Source organism: Neoarius graeffei, chromosome 2, assembly GCF_027579695.1.
Source record: "Neoarius graeffei isolate fNeoGra1 chromosome 2, fNeoGra1.pri, whole genome shotgun sequence".
NCBI lineage: Eukaryota > Metazoa > Chordata > Actinopteri > Siluriformes > Ariidae > Neoarius > Neoarius graeffei.
Window position 1 is genome coordinate 56,631,808 of NC_083570.1, and position 21,024 is coordinate 56,652,831.

A 21,024-nucleotide genomic window follows, 5' to 3' on the forward strand; every position below is an offset into this window, starting at 1 on the left:
TTCCAAATAAAGATACAATTTCAAAAAAAAGATTTTCACACAAGTCCTAAAAGTAGATAAAGAGAAGCCAGTTAAACAAATAAGACAAAAATATTATACTTGGTCATTTATTTATTGAGGAAAATGATCCAATATTACATATCTGTGAGTGGCAAAAGTATGTGAACCTTTGCTTTCAGTATCTGGTGTGACCCCCTTGTGCAGCAATAACTGCAACTAAACGTTTCCGGTAACCGTTGATCAGTCCTGCACACCGGCTTGGAGGAATTTTAGCCCATTCCTCCATACAGAACAGCTTCAACTCTGGGATGTTGGTGGGTTTCCTCACATGAACTGCTCGCTTCAGGTCCTTCCACAACATTTCGATTGGATTAAGCTCAGGACTTTGACTTGGCCATTCCAAAACATTAACTTTATTCTTCTTTAACCATTCTTTGGTAGAACGACTTGTGTGCTTAGGGTCGTTGTCTTGCTGCATGACCCACCTTCTCTTGAAATTCAGTTCATGGACAGATGTCCTGACATTTTCCTTTAGAATTCGCTGGTATAATTCAGAATTCATTGTTCCATCAATGATGGCAAGCCGTCCTGGCCCAGATGCAGCAAAACAGGCCCAAATCATGATACTACCACCACCATGTTTCACAGATGGGATAAGGTTCTTATGCTGGAATGCAGTGTTTTCCTTTCTCCAAACATAACGTTTCTCATTTAAACCAAAAAGTTCTATTTTGGTCTCATCCGTCCACAAAACATTTTGATAATAGCCTTCTGGCTTGTCCACGTGATCTTTAGCAAACTGCAGATGAGCAGCAATGTTCTTTTTGGAGAGCAGTGGCTTTCTCCTTGCAACCCTGCCATGCACACCATTGCTGTTCAGTGTTCTCCTGATGGTGGACTCATGAACATTAGCCAATGTGAGAGAGGCCTTCAGTTGCTTAGAAGTTACCCTGGGGTCCCTTGTGACCTCGCCGACTATTACACACCTGGCTCTTGGTGTGATCCTTGTTGGTCAACCACTCGTGGGGAGGGTAACAATGGTCTTGAATTTCCTCCATTTGTACACAATCTGTCTGACTGTGGATTGGTGGAGTCCAAACTCTTTAGAGATGGTTTTGTAACCTTTTCCAGCCTGATGAGCATCAACAATGCTTTTTCTGAGGTCCTCAGAAATCTCCTTTGTTTGTGTCATGATACACTTCCACAAACATGTGTTGTGAAGATCAGACTTTGATAGATCCCTGATTGTCATCCCATTGATTAAAAACACCTGACTCTAATTTTACCTTCAAATAAACTGCTAATCCTAGAGGTTCACATACTTTTGCCACTCACAGATATGTAATATCAGATCATTTTCCTCAATAAATAAATGACCAAGTATAATATTTTTGTCTCATTTGTTTAACTGGCTTCTTTTTATCTATTTTTAGGACTTATGTGAAAATCTGATGATGTTTTAGGTCATATTTATGCAGAAATATAGAAAATTCTAAAGGGTTCACAAACTTTCAAGCACCACTGTGTGTGTATAATATTATATATACACACACACACACACACACATACACACCTGTACATATCTATCTATCTACATACACACACACACATACATACATATATACACACAGACGTCAATGAATATTTATGGGCTGCTATGGTGACAGGAATACAAGCAAAGGTAACAACTGATTTATTTAATACAATGTGCAAATTATTTTATTAGCCAAAACGTTTAAACTGGTTAATAAATAATATCATATACTTAGTCTCTAACACTTTTATGTGATTCAGGTGACTACATAATACATCATATATATATATTAAATACACTATATGGTCAAAAGTAGGGCAGCACGGTGGTGTAGTGGTTAGCACTGTTGTCTCACAGCAAGAAGGTTCTGGGTTCGAGCCCAGTGGCCGGCGAGGGCCTTTCTACGTGAAGTTTGCATGTTCTCCCTGTGTGTGTGTGTGTTTCCTCCGGGTGCTCCGGTTTCCCCCACAGCCCAAAGACATGCAGGTTAGGTTAATTGGTGGCTCTAAATTGAACGTACCGTAGGTGTGAATGTGAATGGTTGTTTGTCTCTGTGTCGGCCCTGCGATGAGGTCCAGGGAGTACCCCGCCTCTCACCCATAGTCAGCTGGGATAGGCTCCAGCTTGTCTGCGACCCTGTAGAACAGGATAAGCAGCTACAGATAATGGATGGATTGCCAAAAGTACAGTCTATGCACACTATAGGATTATAATTCCCCTTCACTGCAACTAAGAGACCCAAACCTGTTCCAGCATGACAACTGTGCGCAAAGCAAACGCCATTTAGACATGGTTTGCAAAACTTGAATTGGGAGAACTCAAATGACCCGGACTCACTAATGACTCTGAATGAGCACAAAATCCCCATCGCCATGCTCCAAAATCTAGTGGAAAGCCTTCCCAGAATAGTACAGGTTCTTATAACAGTAAAGTGGGACATTGTAATGGGGTGTTCAACAAGCACATCAGTGTGATGGTCAGGTGTCCAAAAACATTTGCCAATATAATGTACATTTTGTTCATTTATGAGTAATTTGCTGCTGGAAATCTTCCAAAGAAATACTTTTGTATATTTAAAAAAAAAAAAAACATACTTCAAAGAGTCAGAAAAAAAAATCACATAATATTTATGCTGTATGGCACCAAGTCTAAAATAACGTGATGAATTGCACATGAAAATGTTAGTTAATCAAAAACAGTGATTATTTCATAAAAAGCATGTTTATAGCCGAGGAAGTTCAATGCTGCAGTCGGTCCAAGTCAGGGCTCATATGCGGGTGACAAAGCTTAGGTGAAGGCTGTTGGGCACCTGCAGGAGCTCTAGAGCTTGTGTGGATGGACAGAAAGGGAAAGTCACCTGGAAGCGATACTGGACATCCATCATCAACTGAGTGGAACTCTCACGCTCCTGTAGCAGTGCCTGTTACAAAGCAGAATCCCAAACAAAAACAGACCAAATAGCCAAGGCTCTCCATCACATTCACAATCAGTTCTGATTACACAAATTCTACTTTTAATAGAATGAAAAATAATACTAAACTAACAATAACTGGAAAATGTGGTCACATGATCAGTCAGAAGAAGGAATGTACAAACTTGCCTGAACTTTCCGCACAAAAGATGGCGCAACTCGCTTTTCAAAGTCATCGATGGGAGTGTACGAGTTGAGGATCTTCACAATCTGAAAATGCACAGAGGAAAACTGAGCAAACATAAATTACAATAATCAGCAGCAATGAGAATGGAGGAGTGTGAGGACATCTGTTGCACCTGAACCGGTGAGAGTTCATGGCATCTCTGCTGGATCTCAGCTGCATCACTGTCAGTGGTTTTGTTCACCTGCAGGAGCCAGGCAGCCTGGGACAGCGGCCCCAGAGTCTCCATAACATTGTAGCCCTGAAGGCCTTTATCCCTCAGCCACTCTTCCAAGTAACTGATATTACACCTATATATATATATATATATATATACACACACACACCGTGTATATATATATATAAGTTTTTCTTCACATATACAGTAGAGTCTATGGCAAAAATGGTATTTGAATACTATCCCAAAGAGGCATATAGTAGCTAATAAACCTGTATTGTCCAAACACTGGTAAAGGATTACAGTGAAATAAAATGATTTTGAAAACATACTAATAATTATGCTCAATAATCCCATCTTCTCATTCTGTATTCCTTAAAGGAGATACGCAGAACCTTTATTTTGAAATACATTTCTGAGTGGATAGTATCGCCATCCTTGACTGTTGTATGCTGCTTAAATGGGAATAAAAAAATATTAATTTTTGAGAGTTAAAATCGACTGCAAAGTTGGTATTCGAGCTGCCCCGCTGAGCCAGCCAGCCCTGAGCGTGTGACGTCACAGCGGTAACCGGTTTTCAGGCCGAGGCCTTTACAGCTATAGACCAAAGTCATATCAATAAAAATTTATGGTGAAAGTAAGAAATCCCGTTACCGACTTGCTCAACTAAGACTGATTCGACTTCACTGATTGTGGGTTGACTCTCATTAAAACAGGATAGGTGTTATAACTTATGCAACATACATGTACATGCATGCATTTTCACTGATAAAACGTAAAAGGCTAATTAAATAATCAGATGAACTGAGACAATCACATTCTGAATTAAATTAAATAATCTTATACCGGTAACTTAAACACACAATACAAGTTACATGTATTAATCTAAATGCAGGTAAACAACGAGTGTTGTTGTTTTTGTTGTTTTGTATCCAAATGAGAGTCGGAGCTTACCCGTCTGTTCTCGCTTCTTGTGGCCGATTGTTTTGAAAAACAATCTGACTTTCAGTTGTTCGTTCAGTTCTCCATTTCATTTGCTTCTTCCACGTAAGGGCAAGATATTGCTGCTGAGGCAAGCATATCCAGCGGAGAAATCAGACGGCCGGGCCACTCTTTCTCCATTTTCTCCATACTGAGTACTCCGCCATTACTGCTCAGCTCAGGCAATTACTAAAACCCGGGACGGGATGTCAACAGTTTTAGCAACAACCGCGGGGAGGTCACTGCCCAAGCGATAATGTGTCATGTCCCGTTCCGTCCTGGGTTTTACCAACAACCATCGGCGCACACTCCAGGAGAACTGGTGCAACTGAACTTACTTTCCTTTTTTTTAAATAAAATAAAATAAATAAATACTTTCCTTTTCTTGTAGTTTTATTTAATTGTTGGTACTGCACCCTCTTTCAATCCGGGCTTATAGCCAACGCTCCTCAACAGATCAGAGGTCTCGTACGAGTCTTCAGTAAAATGTGCAGAGCAGAGGAGAGACCACTTCGTAGGCACCCAATATGCCCGTGAACTTCTCGCAAAATGCGTCCAAATCTTTGCAGTTTGAACATTCTTGGGCCATGAATGCAACGTAAATCCACCTTCTGTCGTGTTGCTGCACCCGCCAGCAACACATCTACGTGGCATGGCAATAAATTAGCTCAAAATGGAGGATCGGAGTTGCAGTCAGCTCTGTGTTTTAGTATAGCGGAAATGGCGATGAGACCGATAGACTTCCTGCTGTGACATTATGGACGTCAAGGTCATTCACTCAGACCGCTACCTATATGAATCACTTTAATCATAAAAATTACTCTATTAGATTTATTGTTCATGCTTAAAACTATTCCTGTGCCATTCTTGAGGTCTCAGTACGTTTATAAACAAAAAGTGAGGCCATGGTTCTGCGTATTTCCTTTAAAGTCTGTCTGCTCAGTGTTTCATACACATGGCATTTTTTAACACTGCATTGCATTACAAATGCAAAACATCCAATTATTAGTCTTTTTTCACTGTAGTTCTATACAGTTATTTCTTTCCTAACCCCAATTACCTGATCTGCATGCCCTTGCGGCAGGAGCAGAGGTCCTTGCGGAGGAGGATGCTGTTGAGTGAGGTGGCTCCAATCAGATAGAAGAGCTGGCGGAGAGCCTGACCCTGCAGCTGCTGATCCATGCCCTGCTGTGCCATGCAGCTGTGGAAATCACTCAGCAGCTGTAGGATAGAGGAGATACTGTAGTTCTGGCCCTCACCTTCTCTGAGCCCATCTCCCAGCATGCTGTTGGAGCGCTTACGGAAACCTGTGGGTTTCATGCTTGAGATGCCTTGCAGACTCTCATGCTCCAGTATCCCAGGAACTGGAGTGAGAAAGAGACACACCAATATGGCACAAAATAATGCATAACTGGACATTAACCATCACCATTTATTTTTTTCAGTAAGATTCGGTAGAGGACCTACATTTATGTTAAAATGCATGAGGTGATAAAACAGCATCTCCAGAAATATTCGCTTTAAGGAGTTAAACAAGACTGGTCTCAGGTCAGACAGAGAGATAGAAAAGAGACCATTAGTAACATACCGATCATCGGGAACAGGGCATCCTCCATCATATTGATAAACTGGTGATAGATGTGAATGGCAAGATCGCTGAAGACCTGTCTGTGATCGGACAGGTCAAATTTCTGCAGGCAGTTCTTATTCTGCCGAGGAGTATTATGCTTCATAAACTCCTATGGATTAAAGAATAGGATTTTAGCTTCTAACTATATTTCTAAGAGGACTTATCTCATCTCATCATCTCTAGCCACTTTATCCTGTTCTACAGGGTCGCAGGCAAGCTGGAGCCTATCCCAGCTGACTACGGGCGAAAGGCGGGGTACACCCTGGACAAGTCGCCAGGTCATCACAGGGCTGACACATAGACACAGACAACCATTCACACTCACATTCACACCTATGGTCAATTTAGAGTCACCAGTTAACCTAACCTGCATGTCTTTGGACTGTGGGGGAAACCGGAGCACCCGGAGGAAACCCACGCGGACACGGGGAGAACATGTAAAGGCCCTCGCCAGCCACGGGGCTCGAACCCAGACCTTCTTGCTGTGAGGCGACAGCGCTAACCACTACACCACCGTGCTGCCCGTATAAAGTTTTTATTTATCAAATTTGCAAAAAAGAAAAATAAGAAAAAAGTGCTCAGTTTCTTGAAATCCAGTAAATGTGGATATAATAAAAGTTATTCCATTCAATCTCATCGTACATGTCTTATAGCCAACTTGGCACTACGCGCCTCATCAGCTATCAGCTCATGTACGACTTGATTTCGTTGAATAATTATTAATTCTACTCACTTCTTCTCCACTGTACTGTTTGAGGCAGTTGAGCAGGTGGTATGTGTTGGAGAGCCAGAAGGACAACATCTCAAAATTTTCCTGATGGTTCTGAAAACAGGAGGACAAGCTGATATCATCATCATCTTCATTACTACTTCTCCTGGTGGTTACATTAGGTAATACAGGATAACAGAGTGTACTTCAGAATTATTGACATGCTTCATAAAAGTGAGCAAAAATGATTGCATGAAATAAAGTTTACACTCAAATAAACTATTTCTCTTTATAATATCCATATTTTCAATGGAACTCTATTGCCTTTAACTATTTCTTGTTCCCCTGGGGGTATAAATTTGATGGCGATTCTTCCTGGGATCATCTCACAAAATGCAGCAACTGAACTTCAAATGTTACAAGAACAACCATTGGTAACGTGTGTTGTGGTCAGATGAGGAAAAAAAAAAAATCAACTGTGAGCTGCTGCTCACTCGCATATCTTCCCGCTCTCGCTTATATCAGAATGCAAGCAATCGAAGGAATAGGACACTTATTATGAATGTTTAATTCAACAAATAATTAACCCTAAAACAACTAAGTAAAGAGCAGTGTTTTCCCCAGGGATTTCAAATAGCATCCTGGTAAACTGCCAGTTTGAAATAGCATTTTGCTTCTTGAAATAGCGTCAAAATCCACCCTATATGTTTCGTAAATACATTCAGTCGGTAAACAGGAAGTCGATGTGCGACAGACCTGAAAACGGTATACACGGTATAGAACCCCAAGCTGAAGTTTGGTACCAAGTGGCTATGATTTGTGGTTGCTGAGAAAAAGAGCGTTTGACAGACGGACGGACAGAGGTAAACCAGTATACCCCCCCTCCCCTTTGGAGCAGGAGTATAAAAAACTTTTCGGTCATGCATGCCATCAGCAAGGAGACTGCATATGAGAAGGATAAAAAAAAAAAAAAAGATTGGAACATAAAAATGTAGTGATGGATCATTGATGCTTTTGGGGTGTTTTGTGATGATTGCTGTGAAGATTGATGGCATCATGAATTCTGCTAAATATCATCGGGACATTTCTGCTCTGGGTGCCTCTGATAGAAGCTTCAAACCTGGCTACCCTGCAAAAAATAAAAATCTTAGGAAGTTTATTTGTCTATTTTCAAGTCAGAACATCTAGCCACCCTTATTATAAGACATAATTGCCCAACAAGCAAAACCTCATTTAGCTAGAAAGGCTAGTTTTTAGACAGTCCATCTTGAAAATCTTGTATAGACAAAATGTCTTGAAAAAGTCTTATTTGGAGCACCTTTGAAAATAAAACAAGTTTTTTTTTTTTTAAAACAAGTAAGTACATTTTGGACATTTGTCAAATGCGGTTCATCTTGTTTCAAGAAAAAAAAAGTATGCTTGTTTTGGGAATAAATGAACTTTACTGAAATCTTTGAGTCTTTCATTACAATTCAACTCCACCTTACAGATCCTAAGTTTACTGCAACTGTTTTCTCAGTCATTCAGAGTGAGCTCCTTCTAGATGCTGTACATACTCTAGACCAGACAAGTGCCTTCAAAAAGGCTAGGAGTGAGTGGAGGGCGTTTTAGTGAGGTCTTTTTGGAATGCTGTGAGTTAAGTTCAGTGTTGTTTTTTTTTTTGTGCCTGATCTTGTAAACCCCTCGTACACATGAATAGTCAGTGCCCCCAAAATGCACTGTTGCTTTGGCGTTGTGTAAGCACTGAGTCAAAATGCGTAGACTTTTTTTTTGGTGCCTGAGGTCCTGGGGAAGTGGAATCTTAAGAGATGTTTTAATGTTTGAATGTTGAAATGGGAAAAAAAAATAAACTTGTTGCAATGCTACACGTGTCGTCAACTTGATTCAAGATAGTCTCTGGTCTCATATCTAGAGTATTTTACTAATTACAGGTCACAAAAGGAGAATCTTTTAAGCTAGCAATGCTTAGTTGTAGAATTGAACAATCCTAATATTAGTATATTTATCTTAAATTCAGTTTTTACTGCTAAGACTTTGTCATGAATTTAAGTGAAATACCCTTAAAATGAAATAAATAAAAATTACTTGAATGGCTAAATGTAAGAAGTACGATCTTGTTATAAGAACTATTTTGATTATTTTGAGTTAAATCAGATCTCGCATAATAAGTTCCTCAATCTTATTTTGGAATTATTTCATCTAAAAACAGGTTAGATTTTTCATCTTACTTTAAGAAATCTTACCAAGTCAAATTTGACTAGTTCCATTGGCAGATTTTTTTTCACCTGATTCAAGCAAATATGCTTTGTTTTAATCTTTTATTTCTTATTTTTGAAAGGCCATTTTTTGCAGTGATATATGAAGCCAAACACACTCCTAATCAACATAAACAAAACGCATGTTATATAGTGAGAAGCTCAGTTTTTCAGTCCCTAAAGAAATCCTGTTGCCTGAGTTAACAAGCACAAACCTAAGAATACAACGGAGGTTCAAATGTTCTGCATCGAGGAATAGATCACAATTCCTCCAAGTGTATCTCTAGCCTTGCTAGACATTACAGCAAGAGACTCAGTGCTGTTATTCTCTCCAGAGCATGTGTCATATAATATTAATTATAAGGGTACAGATCATTTTTTTATGCATTAATGTTTGCTCATTTTAATGAAGTATACCAGCGCTTCTGGAGGGCACTATATAAGCTAAAGAGCAATCAGGAGGTCTTACCGTGGTGACCTGTTTGATTCCAGTGATGATGGCATGCATGAGGGACTTCAGCTTTTCTCCATCATTGAGGTAGTCAGCATGCCGAATACACATAAAAAGCAGATGGGCCACCAACCCGGGGATCATACTCACCACTACTCCCCTTGGCTTCAGCTCTGCAGACCACAAATATTCAGTCTTCAAACCGGACAACTCACAAAGAATCATTGTTGTTTCTTCATTTTCTGTTATTTATTAATAGCAGCATATACAGAGGGTGGACACAATAATGAAAACTTGTAACATTAATAATAATATTAAAGGGATAGTTCGGGATTTTTGACATGAATCTATATGGTATCCCCGTCAGCAGTGTCGTGCATCCACACTGACTTACCCCCGACAGTGTTCTGTGAGCCTAGATATTGTACAGTGTTGGTCAGTGCACAAGTAGTTCCGGCAGGTTTCCTGGGGTCTGCAAAGTAACACGTTTTTCTTCTCAAAACAGCTCGTGTTCGAATGAGTGATTTATTAGCATAACAAAACCCTTGTAGTCCAAAAAGTCACACCTTGTAATTGCTTGGGGCTACTTTCTCTCAATAGCGATCAGTGCGCGCTGTCACTGTTAACAGTTGTGTGCGAGCTAGCCAACAACTTTCATTAGTTGTTCGACAGTGTTTAGCAGCAGCAAATTGCTTTCCTCCTCAGTATACAAGTGCGCTTCCATGGCAGGGAAAAAGAAACTACCACTGCTGCCTATGTAGTGCCCTATTTATACAAATAGGAGTCATTCAGGATTCAGCCATGTTTTTGCTCCGTGTCATGGCTGAATCCTGAATGACTCCTATTTGTATAAATAGGGCACTACATAGGCAGCAGTGGTAGTTTATTTTTCCCTGCCATGGAAGCGCACTTGTATACTGAGGAGGAAAGCAATTTGCTGCTGCTAAACACTGTCGAACAACTAATGAAAGTTGTTGGCTAGCTCGCACACAACTGTTAACAGTGACAGCGCGCACTGATCGCTATTGAGAGAAAGTAGCCCCAAGCAATTACAAGGTGTGACTTTTTGGACTACAAGGGTTTTGTTATGCTAATAAATCACTCATTCGAACACGAGCTGTTTTGAGAAGAAAAACGTGTTACTTTGCAGACCCCAGGAAACCTGCCGGAACTACTTGTGCACTGACCAACACTGTACAATATCTAAGCTCACAGAACACTGTCGGGGGTAAGTCAGTGTGGATGCACGACACTGCTGACGGGGATACCATATAGATTCATGTCAAAAATCCCGAACTATCCCTTTAAGGAAACAATAAGGAATTGGGCCACTGTATGCCTCCAGAACAGCTTTAATCGTTCTTGGAATTCTGCCAGAAGTCCTGAATAATTTGAGGTATTATGATGGACCATTCTTCAAGAAGATTTTTTTCATCTTCCACTGTAAATAACCGTTGGTAGCAGACATTAATGGTTGAGGCTTCAATTGGCTTTCACTTGGCTAGATGTAGGAAATATGATGAAAGCTGACTCAGACTATATTATATTTCCATTGCTCAGAGGTCTAGGTTTTGTACTTCTTACCCCATCTTTACAGGTAGACAACTGATACAAACGGTTTCCTAATTCCAGCTGTGAGAAGCTCATGATGTTGAGACTGAACAGAAGAAGTCAAGTCAAAAAAGTCAAAATCCCTCTCACACCAGAATCTGGTCTTCCCAGGCAGTCTCCTGTCCTAGTACTAACCAGCTCTTTGAGGCATATGGGTGCGGCGCCGATCTCTGTTTCGATAGCCTTTGGCCTCTCGCCTATACAGCTAGGGTTATAGTGGGGGGGCTAGTCCTCTGGGAACTGCGAGAGTTTGACTTCCCCACTCGCATATGTATTGCAGCGTGCCTTGCCAGACGGTAGTAGGTACCATTTTTATGATGGTCTTTGGTATAACCTGACCACAAGTAGAACTTGCAATCTCCTGACTGAGAGGCGGACACGCTAACCACTAGGCCAACTTGCGATCTGAACAGAACTGCTCATGCAATTAATTTTTATGGTTGTGGTTGGTTGGTTATCTACCTCTTTTTCCTTGACCTCTATGTGTGGTCAATGTGGATAGAGTTGAGCACGTAGGGTTAAGGGCCTTGTCTAAGGGCCCTACAGTGGCAGCCCTGGTGGCTCCAGGTCTCAAACCCCCAACCTTCTGATCAGCAACTCAGTGCCATAACCATTGAGCCACCACCATCCTGGTTTATTTGTATGGCTGTAAATTTGGGAAATTTAGCAACTATCCTGTAAAGTGTCCCTCTAACCCAATCAGTGAACTCTGACTAGTGACCACTGTTCCTCTTCGCTGATTCTCCTTGCCCGTATTTGACACTACTTTGACTTATGAGGCTGTTCCCCTTAAAACATTAAATAATTTTCCAGTTATTGTGACTGATGTACCTGTAGTTCACACACCCACTATTCAGAAATTCGTATGTGATTTACGTACATTGCTTTGAAATCTCAGATATAAAACGGCGAGTCATCAGACCTCCCTTATTCAGTGGTGCTTGAAAGTTTGTGAACCCTTTAGAATTTTCTATATTTCTGCATAAATATGACCTAAAACATCATCAGATTTTCACACAAAGTCCTAAAAGTAGATACAGAGAACCCAGTTAAACAAATGAGACAAAAATATGATACTTGGTCATTTATTTATTGAGGAAAATGATCCAATATTGCATATCTGTGAGTGGCAAAAGTATGTGAACCTTTGCTTTCAGTATCTGGTGTAACCCCCTTGTGCAGCAATAACTGCAACTAACTGTTGATCAGTCCTGCACACCGGCTTGGAGGAATTTTAGCCCATTCCTCCATACAGAACAGCTTCAACTCTGGGATGTTGGTGGGTTTCCTCACATGAACTGCCCGCTTCAGGTCATTCCACAACATTTCGATTGGATTAAAGTCAGGACTTTGACTTGGCCATTCCAAAACATTAACTTTATTCTTCTTTAACCATTCTTTGGTAGAACAACTTGTGTGCTTAGGGTCGTTGTCTTGCTGCATGACCCACCTTCTCTTGAGATTCAGTTCATGGACAGACGTCCTGACATTTTCCTTTAGAATTCACTGGTATAATTCAGAATTCATTGTTCCATCAATGATGGCAAGCCGTCCTGGCCCAGATGCAGCAAAACAGGCCCAAACCATGACACTACCACCACCATGTTTCACAGATGGGATAAGGTTCTTATGCTGGAATGCAGTGGTTTCCTTTCTCCAAACATAACGCTTCTCATTTAAACCAAAAAGTTCTATTTTGGTCTCATCCGTCCACAAAACATTTGTCCAATAGCCTTCTGGCTTGTCCACATGATCTTTAGCAAACTACAGACGAGCAGCAATGTTCTTTTTGGAGAGCAGTGGCTTTCTCCTTGCAACCCTGCCATGCACACCGTTGTTGTTCAGTGTTCTCCTGATGGTGGACTCATGAACATTAGCCAATGTAAGAGAGGCCTTCAGTTGCTTAGAAGTTACCCTGGGGTCCTTTGTGACCTCGCCGACTATTACACGCCTTGCTCTTGGAGTGATCCTTGTTGGTCGACCACTCCTGGGGAGGGTAACAATGGTCTTGAATTTCCTCCATTTGTACACAGTCTGTCTGACTGTGGATTGGTGGAGTCCAAACTCTTTAGAGATGGTTTTGTAACCTTTTCCAGCCTGATGAGCATCAACAACGCTTTTTCTGAGGTCCTCAGAAATCTCCTTTGTTCATGCCATGATACACTTCCACAAACGTGTTGTGAAGATCAGACTTTGATAGATCCCTGTTCTTTAAATAAAACAGGGTGCCCACTCACACCTAATTGTCATCCCATTGATTGAAAACACCTGACTCTAATTTCACCTTCAAATTAACGGCTAATCCTAGTGGTTCACATACTTTTGCCACTCACAGATATGTAATATTGGATCATTTTCCTCAATAAATAAATGACCAAGTATAATATTTTTTTCTCATTTGTTTAACTGGGTTCTCTTGATCTACTTTTAGGACTTGTGTGAAAATCTGATGATGTTTTAGGTCATATTTATGCAGAAATATCGAAAATTCTAAACGGTTCACAAACTTTCAAGCACCACTGTAACCAGCTAATACATGCTGTCAATCTAATCAATTTAATATAACATGTATGTTGATTAGTATGTAAATTTTACCGACATACAGACAGCAATGAGCAGAAGTGGAAATTACCAAGTATCAATGTCTGCACAAGCCTGCCTTCATCCTCTCGCTTATACTCCAGCATGCCAAGGTATTCTTTTGGAACAGTTGGTCCAGCTTTCTCACTGACTGTTGAGAAAAGAGTTGATACATTTTTATCAATGTAAATCCAAATCACTACATCACAGCCAGCCAGCTCTGCACCTTACCCTTCACTGGGGCCTGAAGAGCTTTGATTTGGTCCTGCAGCCTCTTTATGGTCCTGTCTTTCATATCTATTTGCTCTTCAAAGTCCTGTGAACAAAAGATGTATCTAAAACCTAAACTAACCACTGACAATATTAGTTGCATATAGTTGTCAGGAGTGCACACACACCATGTTCTCAGCTGTAAGGCGTGAGGTCTCCTGTCTGAGTTTGTTCTTGGCTTCATTGTCTGTTTGCTGGAGTCTCTTAAGCTGCTCTAGATTTTCCTCTAGTTCCTCCAGCCTCTTCTTCATCTCCTCCTGGTCTCTCTCAATTTCTCTGTTCCTCTGCTCCAAAAGCCTGCAAGTAGAAATCCACACACAACATATATACTGGTACACAGTCAGTAACATGGTTTTAGGATTTAAAAAAAAAATGGAGACATGGAAGTTACCTGTTTTGTGAGCGTTCCTCTTCAAGCTTACGCTGAAGCTCATTGGTTACCCTGATGTTATTTTCTGTCAAACAAATAAAAAAAAAATAATAATAATAGCAAGCAATTATGACCATAATGAAGGAGTGTTTTCCCTGTAAAGAGCTCACCAGTCATCTCGGTGCGTTGTTCCTCTTGCTGTGTTTCCAGCTCATGGTTGTGACGCTGTAACGCCGTTATTTGTTGCTTCAGTTCAGGAATCACCTCCATACAACACAGAAATGTTTCCCCAATCACTTTCCCAAAATTAACAAGCTTAAATTTTCACATAATAAGATACAGTTGTGGTCACAAGTTTACATACAGTGACATGAATGTCATGGCAATATTTGGGCTTTCAAGTAGTTTCTTTGAACTCTTCTTTTTCTGTGGCAGAATGTACAGCATACATCTTTAAATTAAAAAAAAAAAACACTAGAATTTGGTGCACAAGTTTTAATTTTCTTTGGGTTTTCTAAAATCAACACAGGGTCAAAATTATGCATACAGGGTCAAATATTTACAAACAGCACACCTAATATTTGGGTAAAATGTCTCTTCACAAGATTCACCTTGACCAAACATTTTTGTTTACCATGAACAAGCTTCTGGCAGAATTCTGGTTGGATATTTCACAACTCTTCATGGTAGAATTGGTAGAGCTCAAGTAATTTTTTTTTTCTTGGCATGGACTCGACTTATAAGCACGGTCCATTTCAATAGGGTTGAAGTCAGGACTTGTTTTCAGCTTAATGTTAGCCTGCTTTATCCTCCACAACCAGCTCCGATGCATGTTTGGGTTCATTGTCCTGTTGTAACTCCCAAGTCTTGTTCAAGTTTCTGATGGTTTATGCTGAAGAATTCTGAAGTAGTCCTCCTTCTTCATTATTCCATCCACTTTGTGCAATGAACCAGTTCCACTGGGAGCAAAACAGCCCCAGAGCATGATGATCCTACCACCACCACCAGCTGGTGCAGTGTCCCTCTGTACATGGTGGTCATTGTGGCCGAACAACTCTATTTTTGTCTTATCTGACCATACAGCTATCCTCCAGAAGGCATTTCCTTTGTCCGTGTGGTCAGCTTCAAACTTTAGTTAAGCTTGAAGGTGTCAATTTTGGAGCAGGGAGTTATTTCTTGGATAGCAGCCTCTTAGTCCATGGTGATCTGAACTGTAGACAGTGATCCATCAGCTTCCAGTTCATGGCAGGGCTGTGCCATGGTGGTTCCCAGGTTGTTCCTGACCATTCAAACCAATTTCCTTTCAGCTGAGGGTGACAGTTTGGGTTTTCTTGAAGCAAAGTGGCTTGGCAAAGTGATTACACTTCACAATAACTTGGATACAAGTGTTTGAACTGATCTTGGAATTTGCAGGGTTTTTTTTTAGAAATGGCTCCAAGAGACATTCCAGAGTTGTGTATATCTGCGATCCTCTTTCTCAGATCTGCACTGAGCTCCTTGGACTTTCCCATTTTACTGTGTGTTGGTCAAGCCAATGAGTGCTGTAAACAAACCCTTTTTATGAAGGCACAGAGAAGCTACCAGCTGGAATCAATCATGATCACTAACAGAAAATTAAGAGACCTCGGCCTTGGCAAGATCAGAGACATTTTGGACATTTCAGCACGTCTGAATTAATAATCTAAGTGAGCGTATGTAAAATTGTGACCCTGTATGTCTAATTTTGACCCTGTATTGATTTCAGAAAACCCAAAGAAAATTAAAACTTTTGCATCAAGTTCTAGTTGTTGTTTTTTTTTTTTTAAAGATGTATGCTATACAATCATTCTGCCACAGAAAAAGAACAGTTCAAAGAAATTACTGAAGGCCCAAATATCGCCATGACATTCATATCCAAGATGACATTCATGTCACTGTATGTAAACTTCTGACCACAACTGTATATTTATCCAGATAGTAAAATAGATTTTAATAGATTATGCCATTCAAATGGTGCTTGCCAGAAGGTCAGGACTCATTCACCAGCTTCACCAGAGGTGAGAATAAAGAACGCTGATGTACACTACCATGTTTTCAGTTGTGAGCCGGGCCACCTCCTGTCCAATGCTGTGGTTGACATCGCTCTTCTCCTGAAAGAGGGTTTGTAGCTGCTGGTTCTCTCTACTCAGGTGATCATTTTTGAAAACCAGTGCCTCCAGCTTACTTTCATAACCTTCCCTTTGCTCCCGTAATTGAGACTCCACCAGCCTAAACCAGGAAGAGGGACAGAGTATGAGCAGATAAAAACAAAAAATATGTTTGAAGAAACAATGAACTTGTATTCATAAAATCATTCATTCATCAGTAACTGCTCCATCCTGCCCCCCCACACACACATTCACATTTAATTAATTTAGCATACCCAATTCACCTACTGGCAGGTTTTGGAAGATGGGAGGAAACTGGAGAACCTGGAGGAAACCCACACAAACAAGGGGTGAGAACATATAAAACTCCACACAGACAGTGACCCAAGCTCAGGACTGAGCCCTGGAGTCGTGAGGCAGCAACACAAACTGCTGCAATATCGTGCTTCCATAATTGTGAATGCATATAGCACGACTTTAAACTGATCTCCATCTACCACCTCTACAGATCAGAATCAGAACTTTGACGTTTTCATCTACCGAGAAAGGACAGAAAACCTATTATATATTCATTCATAAGAACAGAGTTATAAGAACAGAGGGCAGATGGTGTGGAAGTCAGTAAATATTTATGTGAAATAGATTTTTGTAGAACCAATGATTTAGTCAAAAGGTCATTTTCAAAATAGGACATTTTTCAGAAAAAAAACAACAACCTGTGTCCCCCATCAAAGACAAGTATAAAGTGAAAATGTCTCCATTTCATTCTACATGGATGCCACAAAACCTTATGCAAAGGATCATTAATCTGAATTATTATTGCATTGTAAATATTTTAAAAAAGATATTCAATCATAGGCGTAAGGCTTTTAGCGTAACAGTTGTAATTTGTGTTGTATAATTGTGAAATGGGTGACATGGTGGTGCAGTGGTTAGCACTGCTGTCTCACAGCTAGCAGGTTCCGGGTTCAAACCTGCTGGTTGACTGGGGGCCTTTCTGTGTGGAGTTTGCGTGCCTGCGTGGGTTTCCAAACAGGTGCTCCAGTTTCCTCTTACAGCCCGAATGTGGAATAGGTCAACTGACTACTCTAAATTGCCCATAGGTGTGAATGTGAGTGTAAATGGCTGTCTGTCTCTCTGTGTTAGCCCTGCGATAGACTGGTGACCTGTCCAGTGTGTACCCCGCCTCTCGCTTTATCCGCAGTGGATAAGCAGTACAGATAATGAATGAACAAACTGAATAACTGTGAAATTGAAATGTTGACTGAAATGTTTTAAAACTATTCCTTGTAATCACAGGTACACTACAGAGGTGCCACATAAAGTAGGCTGAAAAATGCTTTTTATACTTATAATGTTTCTCAAACCAGGGCGGCACGGTGGTGTAGTGGTTAGCGCAGTCGCCTCACAGCAAGAAGGTCCGGGTTCGAGCCCCGTGGCCGGCGAGGGCCTTTCTGTGTGGAGTTTGCATGTTCTCCCCGTGTCCGCGTGGGTTTCCTCCGGGTGCTCCGGTTTCCCCACAGTCCAAAGACATGCAGGTTAGGTTAATTGGTGACTCTAAATTGAGCGTAGGTGTGAATGTGAGTGTGAATGGTTGTCTGTGTCTATGTGTCAGCCCTGTGATGACCTGGCGACTTGTCCAGGGTGTACCCCGCCTTTCACCCGTAGTCAGCTGGGATAGGCTCCAGCTTGCCTGCGACCCTGTAGAACAGGATAAAGCGGCTAGAGATAATGAGATGAGATGTTTCTCAAACCTGGTGGCGTTCTGCAGCCCATTAAATGCAAACAGTAGCTCTTCCTCATCATCATCAGCTTCTGTGGCCTCTTTTGTCAACCTGTAACAAACCCAACTATCAGTGTGTATGTGTGCATGCAGAGGAACTGAATTTTTATGAGTTGCATTAAAGGAAAGTAAAAACTCATGGACTCCGCGCCAGTCCTTGTGTTCTACTGCCCTGCAGAGTTTCAAGTTTTCTTTTTTTTTTCTTTCCTAAATACACTTGCTCTAGATCATGAGCTAATGACCAAGGCCTCCTCCAGAAGATGGATCAGGTTTGTTGGAGGTAGAGAAAACCTGAAGCTTTGCAGGACTAGAGGATTTGCCTTGTTTACAGTTTATGCTTTGGAGACAGACATGTTCATCGGAATTCTCAAAAAGAAGGAAAAAAAGTTCATCATGACCTGAGAATGATGTCTTCTTTTGTCTCACCCAGAAGCTGCCTAGTAATCGTATTCATTTTTGCTGAGAAAAAGCAAAACAAAGACCAGTCTTTAGTAATTGGAGTTTGATATAGTTTTTCTCATACTGATTCTATACTCCAGCACATACTTTATCTGAGCAATACGAGATAAAAATAGGTACCCTATGGGCACATGTGGCTACTGCTGATAAATAAAATTGTTTTCTGGTACCATGTCCATACAGTAAATATCAGAGGTGAACAGTAACGAAGTACATTTACTTGAATACACTAAGTATCTGTACTTTGAGTATTATTATTATTATTATTTTGGAAACTTATGACTTTAACTTCACTACATTTGAAAGACAAATATCATACTTTTCACTCCACTACATTTCTGTCAATGTCCTCGTTACTATGAAGAGGCTTTGAAAGTGGATGTTTTTTCTTTTCTTTTCTAAAACGTGATAGGCTTGCTCAGTGTCACCTGCGAAAAAAACCCAAATCAGTAATCACTCGGGTCACGTCACGTCCATAGACTGTATAAAATCAAGTTCAATGATTTCTCAACAACTTTATTTGAACACGATCAACTGATGGCAGAATGGAAGGAGGCGGTTCTTCTGGGGAATGCATACGCACTCATGACTGTACCTAGAACTCATGTTTCTGTTTTCTGAAAGGATTAAAGAGTCATTTTGTTTTAATCGTTTGCTTTGTTTGCCGAAAACAAACCATATCATGGAAAACTCGCCGTCCGACCTGCGGAAGCACATTGAGGTCTGTAAACATTTTATTCCAAGAGAAAGCTTGCAATGAAGTTGTCTGTGCTTTCAGAGCTGGCAATAACATTGCAACAGCTATACAGTCTTTTAGTCGCATCACTTTCTGTGGATTTGCTCACCAAGTTGCCGTAGCCTTGTCCACGGCTAACATTAATGCGTAGCTAGTTAACTCGGACACTGTTAGTTAGCATGTAAAAACAGTTACGCCAACATGAATAATGTTCACTTATCTGAAGTCCTTTCAGAAATATGTTTCAGCATAATCTTGCCAAATAAACAGAATGTAGAAATCTGTGTTTAAAGGTGTTTATTCTGCAGGTTCTATAAGCTAGTCAGTAAATCCAGTCGGTTGCTTCAGAGGCATTAGGTTTTGTAAGCGCTGTGGCAATAATACAATGATGCGTTGACAGAAAATGTACTTTTAATACTTAAAGTGCATATCATGGGTAAATTCAGGAGCAAGATCAATGTAATTCTCCTATTTTATATTAAACTTTGGTCCAATATCTAACATTTTGCGCAATTTTTTTACCTTGCACAATACCAGAAAAATTCAGTTGAAATCAAGCCATTTGATGCGAATTGGTCCGCCTCTGAAAAAACTTGGCATTTGGATTTCCTGGCAAACATTGATTTTCGTGACATCGCGTGCGGGACGTCTCCTTCTGAATCCTACGTCAGCGCTGGTTTGTTTATGAGAAAATAACCTGGTGGTTTTCTGCAAATTACTTCAACGTTATCGCGTAATTATTAAAATGGTTAACAGATGTATCGTAGGAGGGTGTAGCAACACCAATCTTGATGGGATTAGGACTCATCGTTTTCCAGAAGACCGGACAATGAGAGAGAAATGGGAGCGCTTGGTCTACACAGGCTGTGCACTGAAACTGTGCAAAGCTCTCGCAGCCTGCTGGCGCTTCTGCAGGTAACGTCACAATTCTGGCTCCAGACTCCCTTGGAATTTTTCCAGACGCATTTTGTTATTTTATTTTATTCTGCTGTAGACAGATGGCCTTGTGAAAAATTACCCTTCTGGATGAGTGTGTAAAGGGACCTACTTTCATATTAAAAAAAAAAATTGGTCCAGGATATGCACTTTAAGTATTTTTAAAAGCAAGTACTTCAGTACTTTAACTTAAATAAAAATTTGACTGGACAACTTTCACTTGTATCGGAGTAAAAATTTGACCAGTGGGATCTGTACTTTGACTTAAGTAATGAAGTTGGATCCTTTGTCCACCTCTGGTAAATATCGCATATATACATGTCATCAATTATACTCGCCTCATGTCTTGCAAGCATCACCAGGCTGTGAGCAGCATCAGGGCTTGCAGTATTTTGGTTACCAATTTTGTTTACAATACAGTGCTGTGAACTATATCCATTTTCAAAATAGTAAGAAAGCACTTGTTCATGAATTGTCTTAGAAGCATTATTTAGTACTAATGAGCACATTTTGTTTCACAAGTGTAGTGTAAAAACTCTAAAATAAAAAATTAAATAAAAAAATTAAAGCGAATAGCAGAAGTTTGACCAATTATACTTTTAACTTTTATACCCCGAGTCCGAAATCGCTCCCTATTCACTATACAGGGCACTATATAGTGAGGACGCCATTCTGTAGTGCTGTCCGAAATGATAGTGAGGATGATTACACCCTATATAGTGCACTCAAAACATCCCACAATGCATCACAAAAAGTAGTGTACAACCGATGGTCACTAACC

At 40.5% G+C, this 21,024-nt stretch overlaps 1 protein-coding gene across 3 annotated transcripts in view; it reads right to left on the bottom strand.

The window, feature by feature from the left end:
• Positions 1-1,686: 1,686 nt before the first annotated feature.
• myo5c (myosin VC) overlaps positions 1,687-21,024 on the bottom strand; it is a 52,199-nt gene continuing 32,861 nt past the window's right edge. For 2 of the 3 annotated variants that reach the window (XM_060914480.1, XM_060914482.1), the window contains 16 exons: positions 18,511-18,571; positions 18,084-18,164; positions 16,618-16,653; positions 16,270-16,450; positions 14,374-14,467; positions 14,225-14,288; positions 13,962-14,130; positions 13,795-13,879; positions 13,616-13,714; positions 9,391-9,545; positions 6,691-6,780; positions 5,916-6,066; positions 5,388-5,691; positions 3,305-3,479; positions 3,135-3,215; positions 1,687-2,954 (listed from right to left, as the gene is read on the bottom strand). In XM_060914480.1, the coding sequence (XP_060770463.1) occupies positions 2,802-2,954; positions 3,135-3,215; positions 3,305-3,479; positions 5,388-5,691; positions 5,916-6,066; positions 6,691-6,780; positions 9,391-9,545; positions 13,616-13,714; positions 13,795-13,879; positions 13,962-14,130; positions 14,225-14,288; positions 14,374-14,467; positions 16,270-16,450; positions 16,618-16,653; positions 18,084-18,164; positions 18,511-18,571 (1,979 nt within the window). In that variant the 3' untranslated portion in view covers positions 1,687-2,801. The remainder of the gene's footprint in view (positions 2,955-3,134; positions 3,216-3,304; positions 3,480-5,387; positions 5,692-5,915; positions 6,067-6,690; positions 6,781-9,390; positions 9,546-13,615; positions 13,715-13,794; positions 13,880-13,961; positions 14,131-14,224; positions 14,289-14,373; positions 14,468-16,269; positions 16,451-16,617; positions 16,654-18,083; positions 18,165-18,510; positions 18,572-21,024) is intronic. The other variant, XM_060914481.1, reaches the window with a different exon arrangement.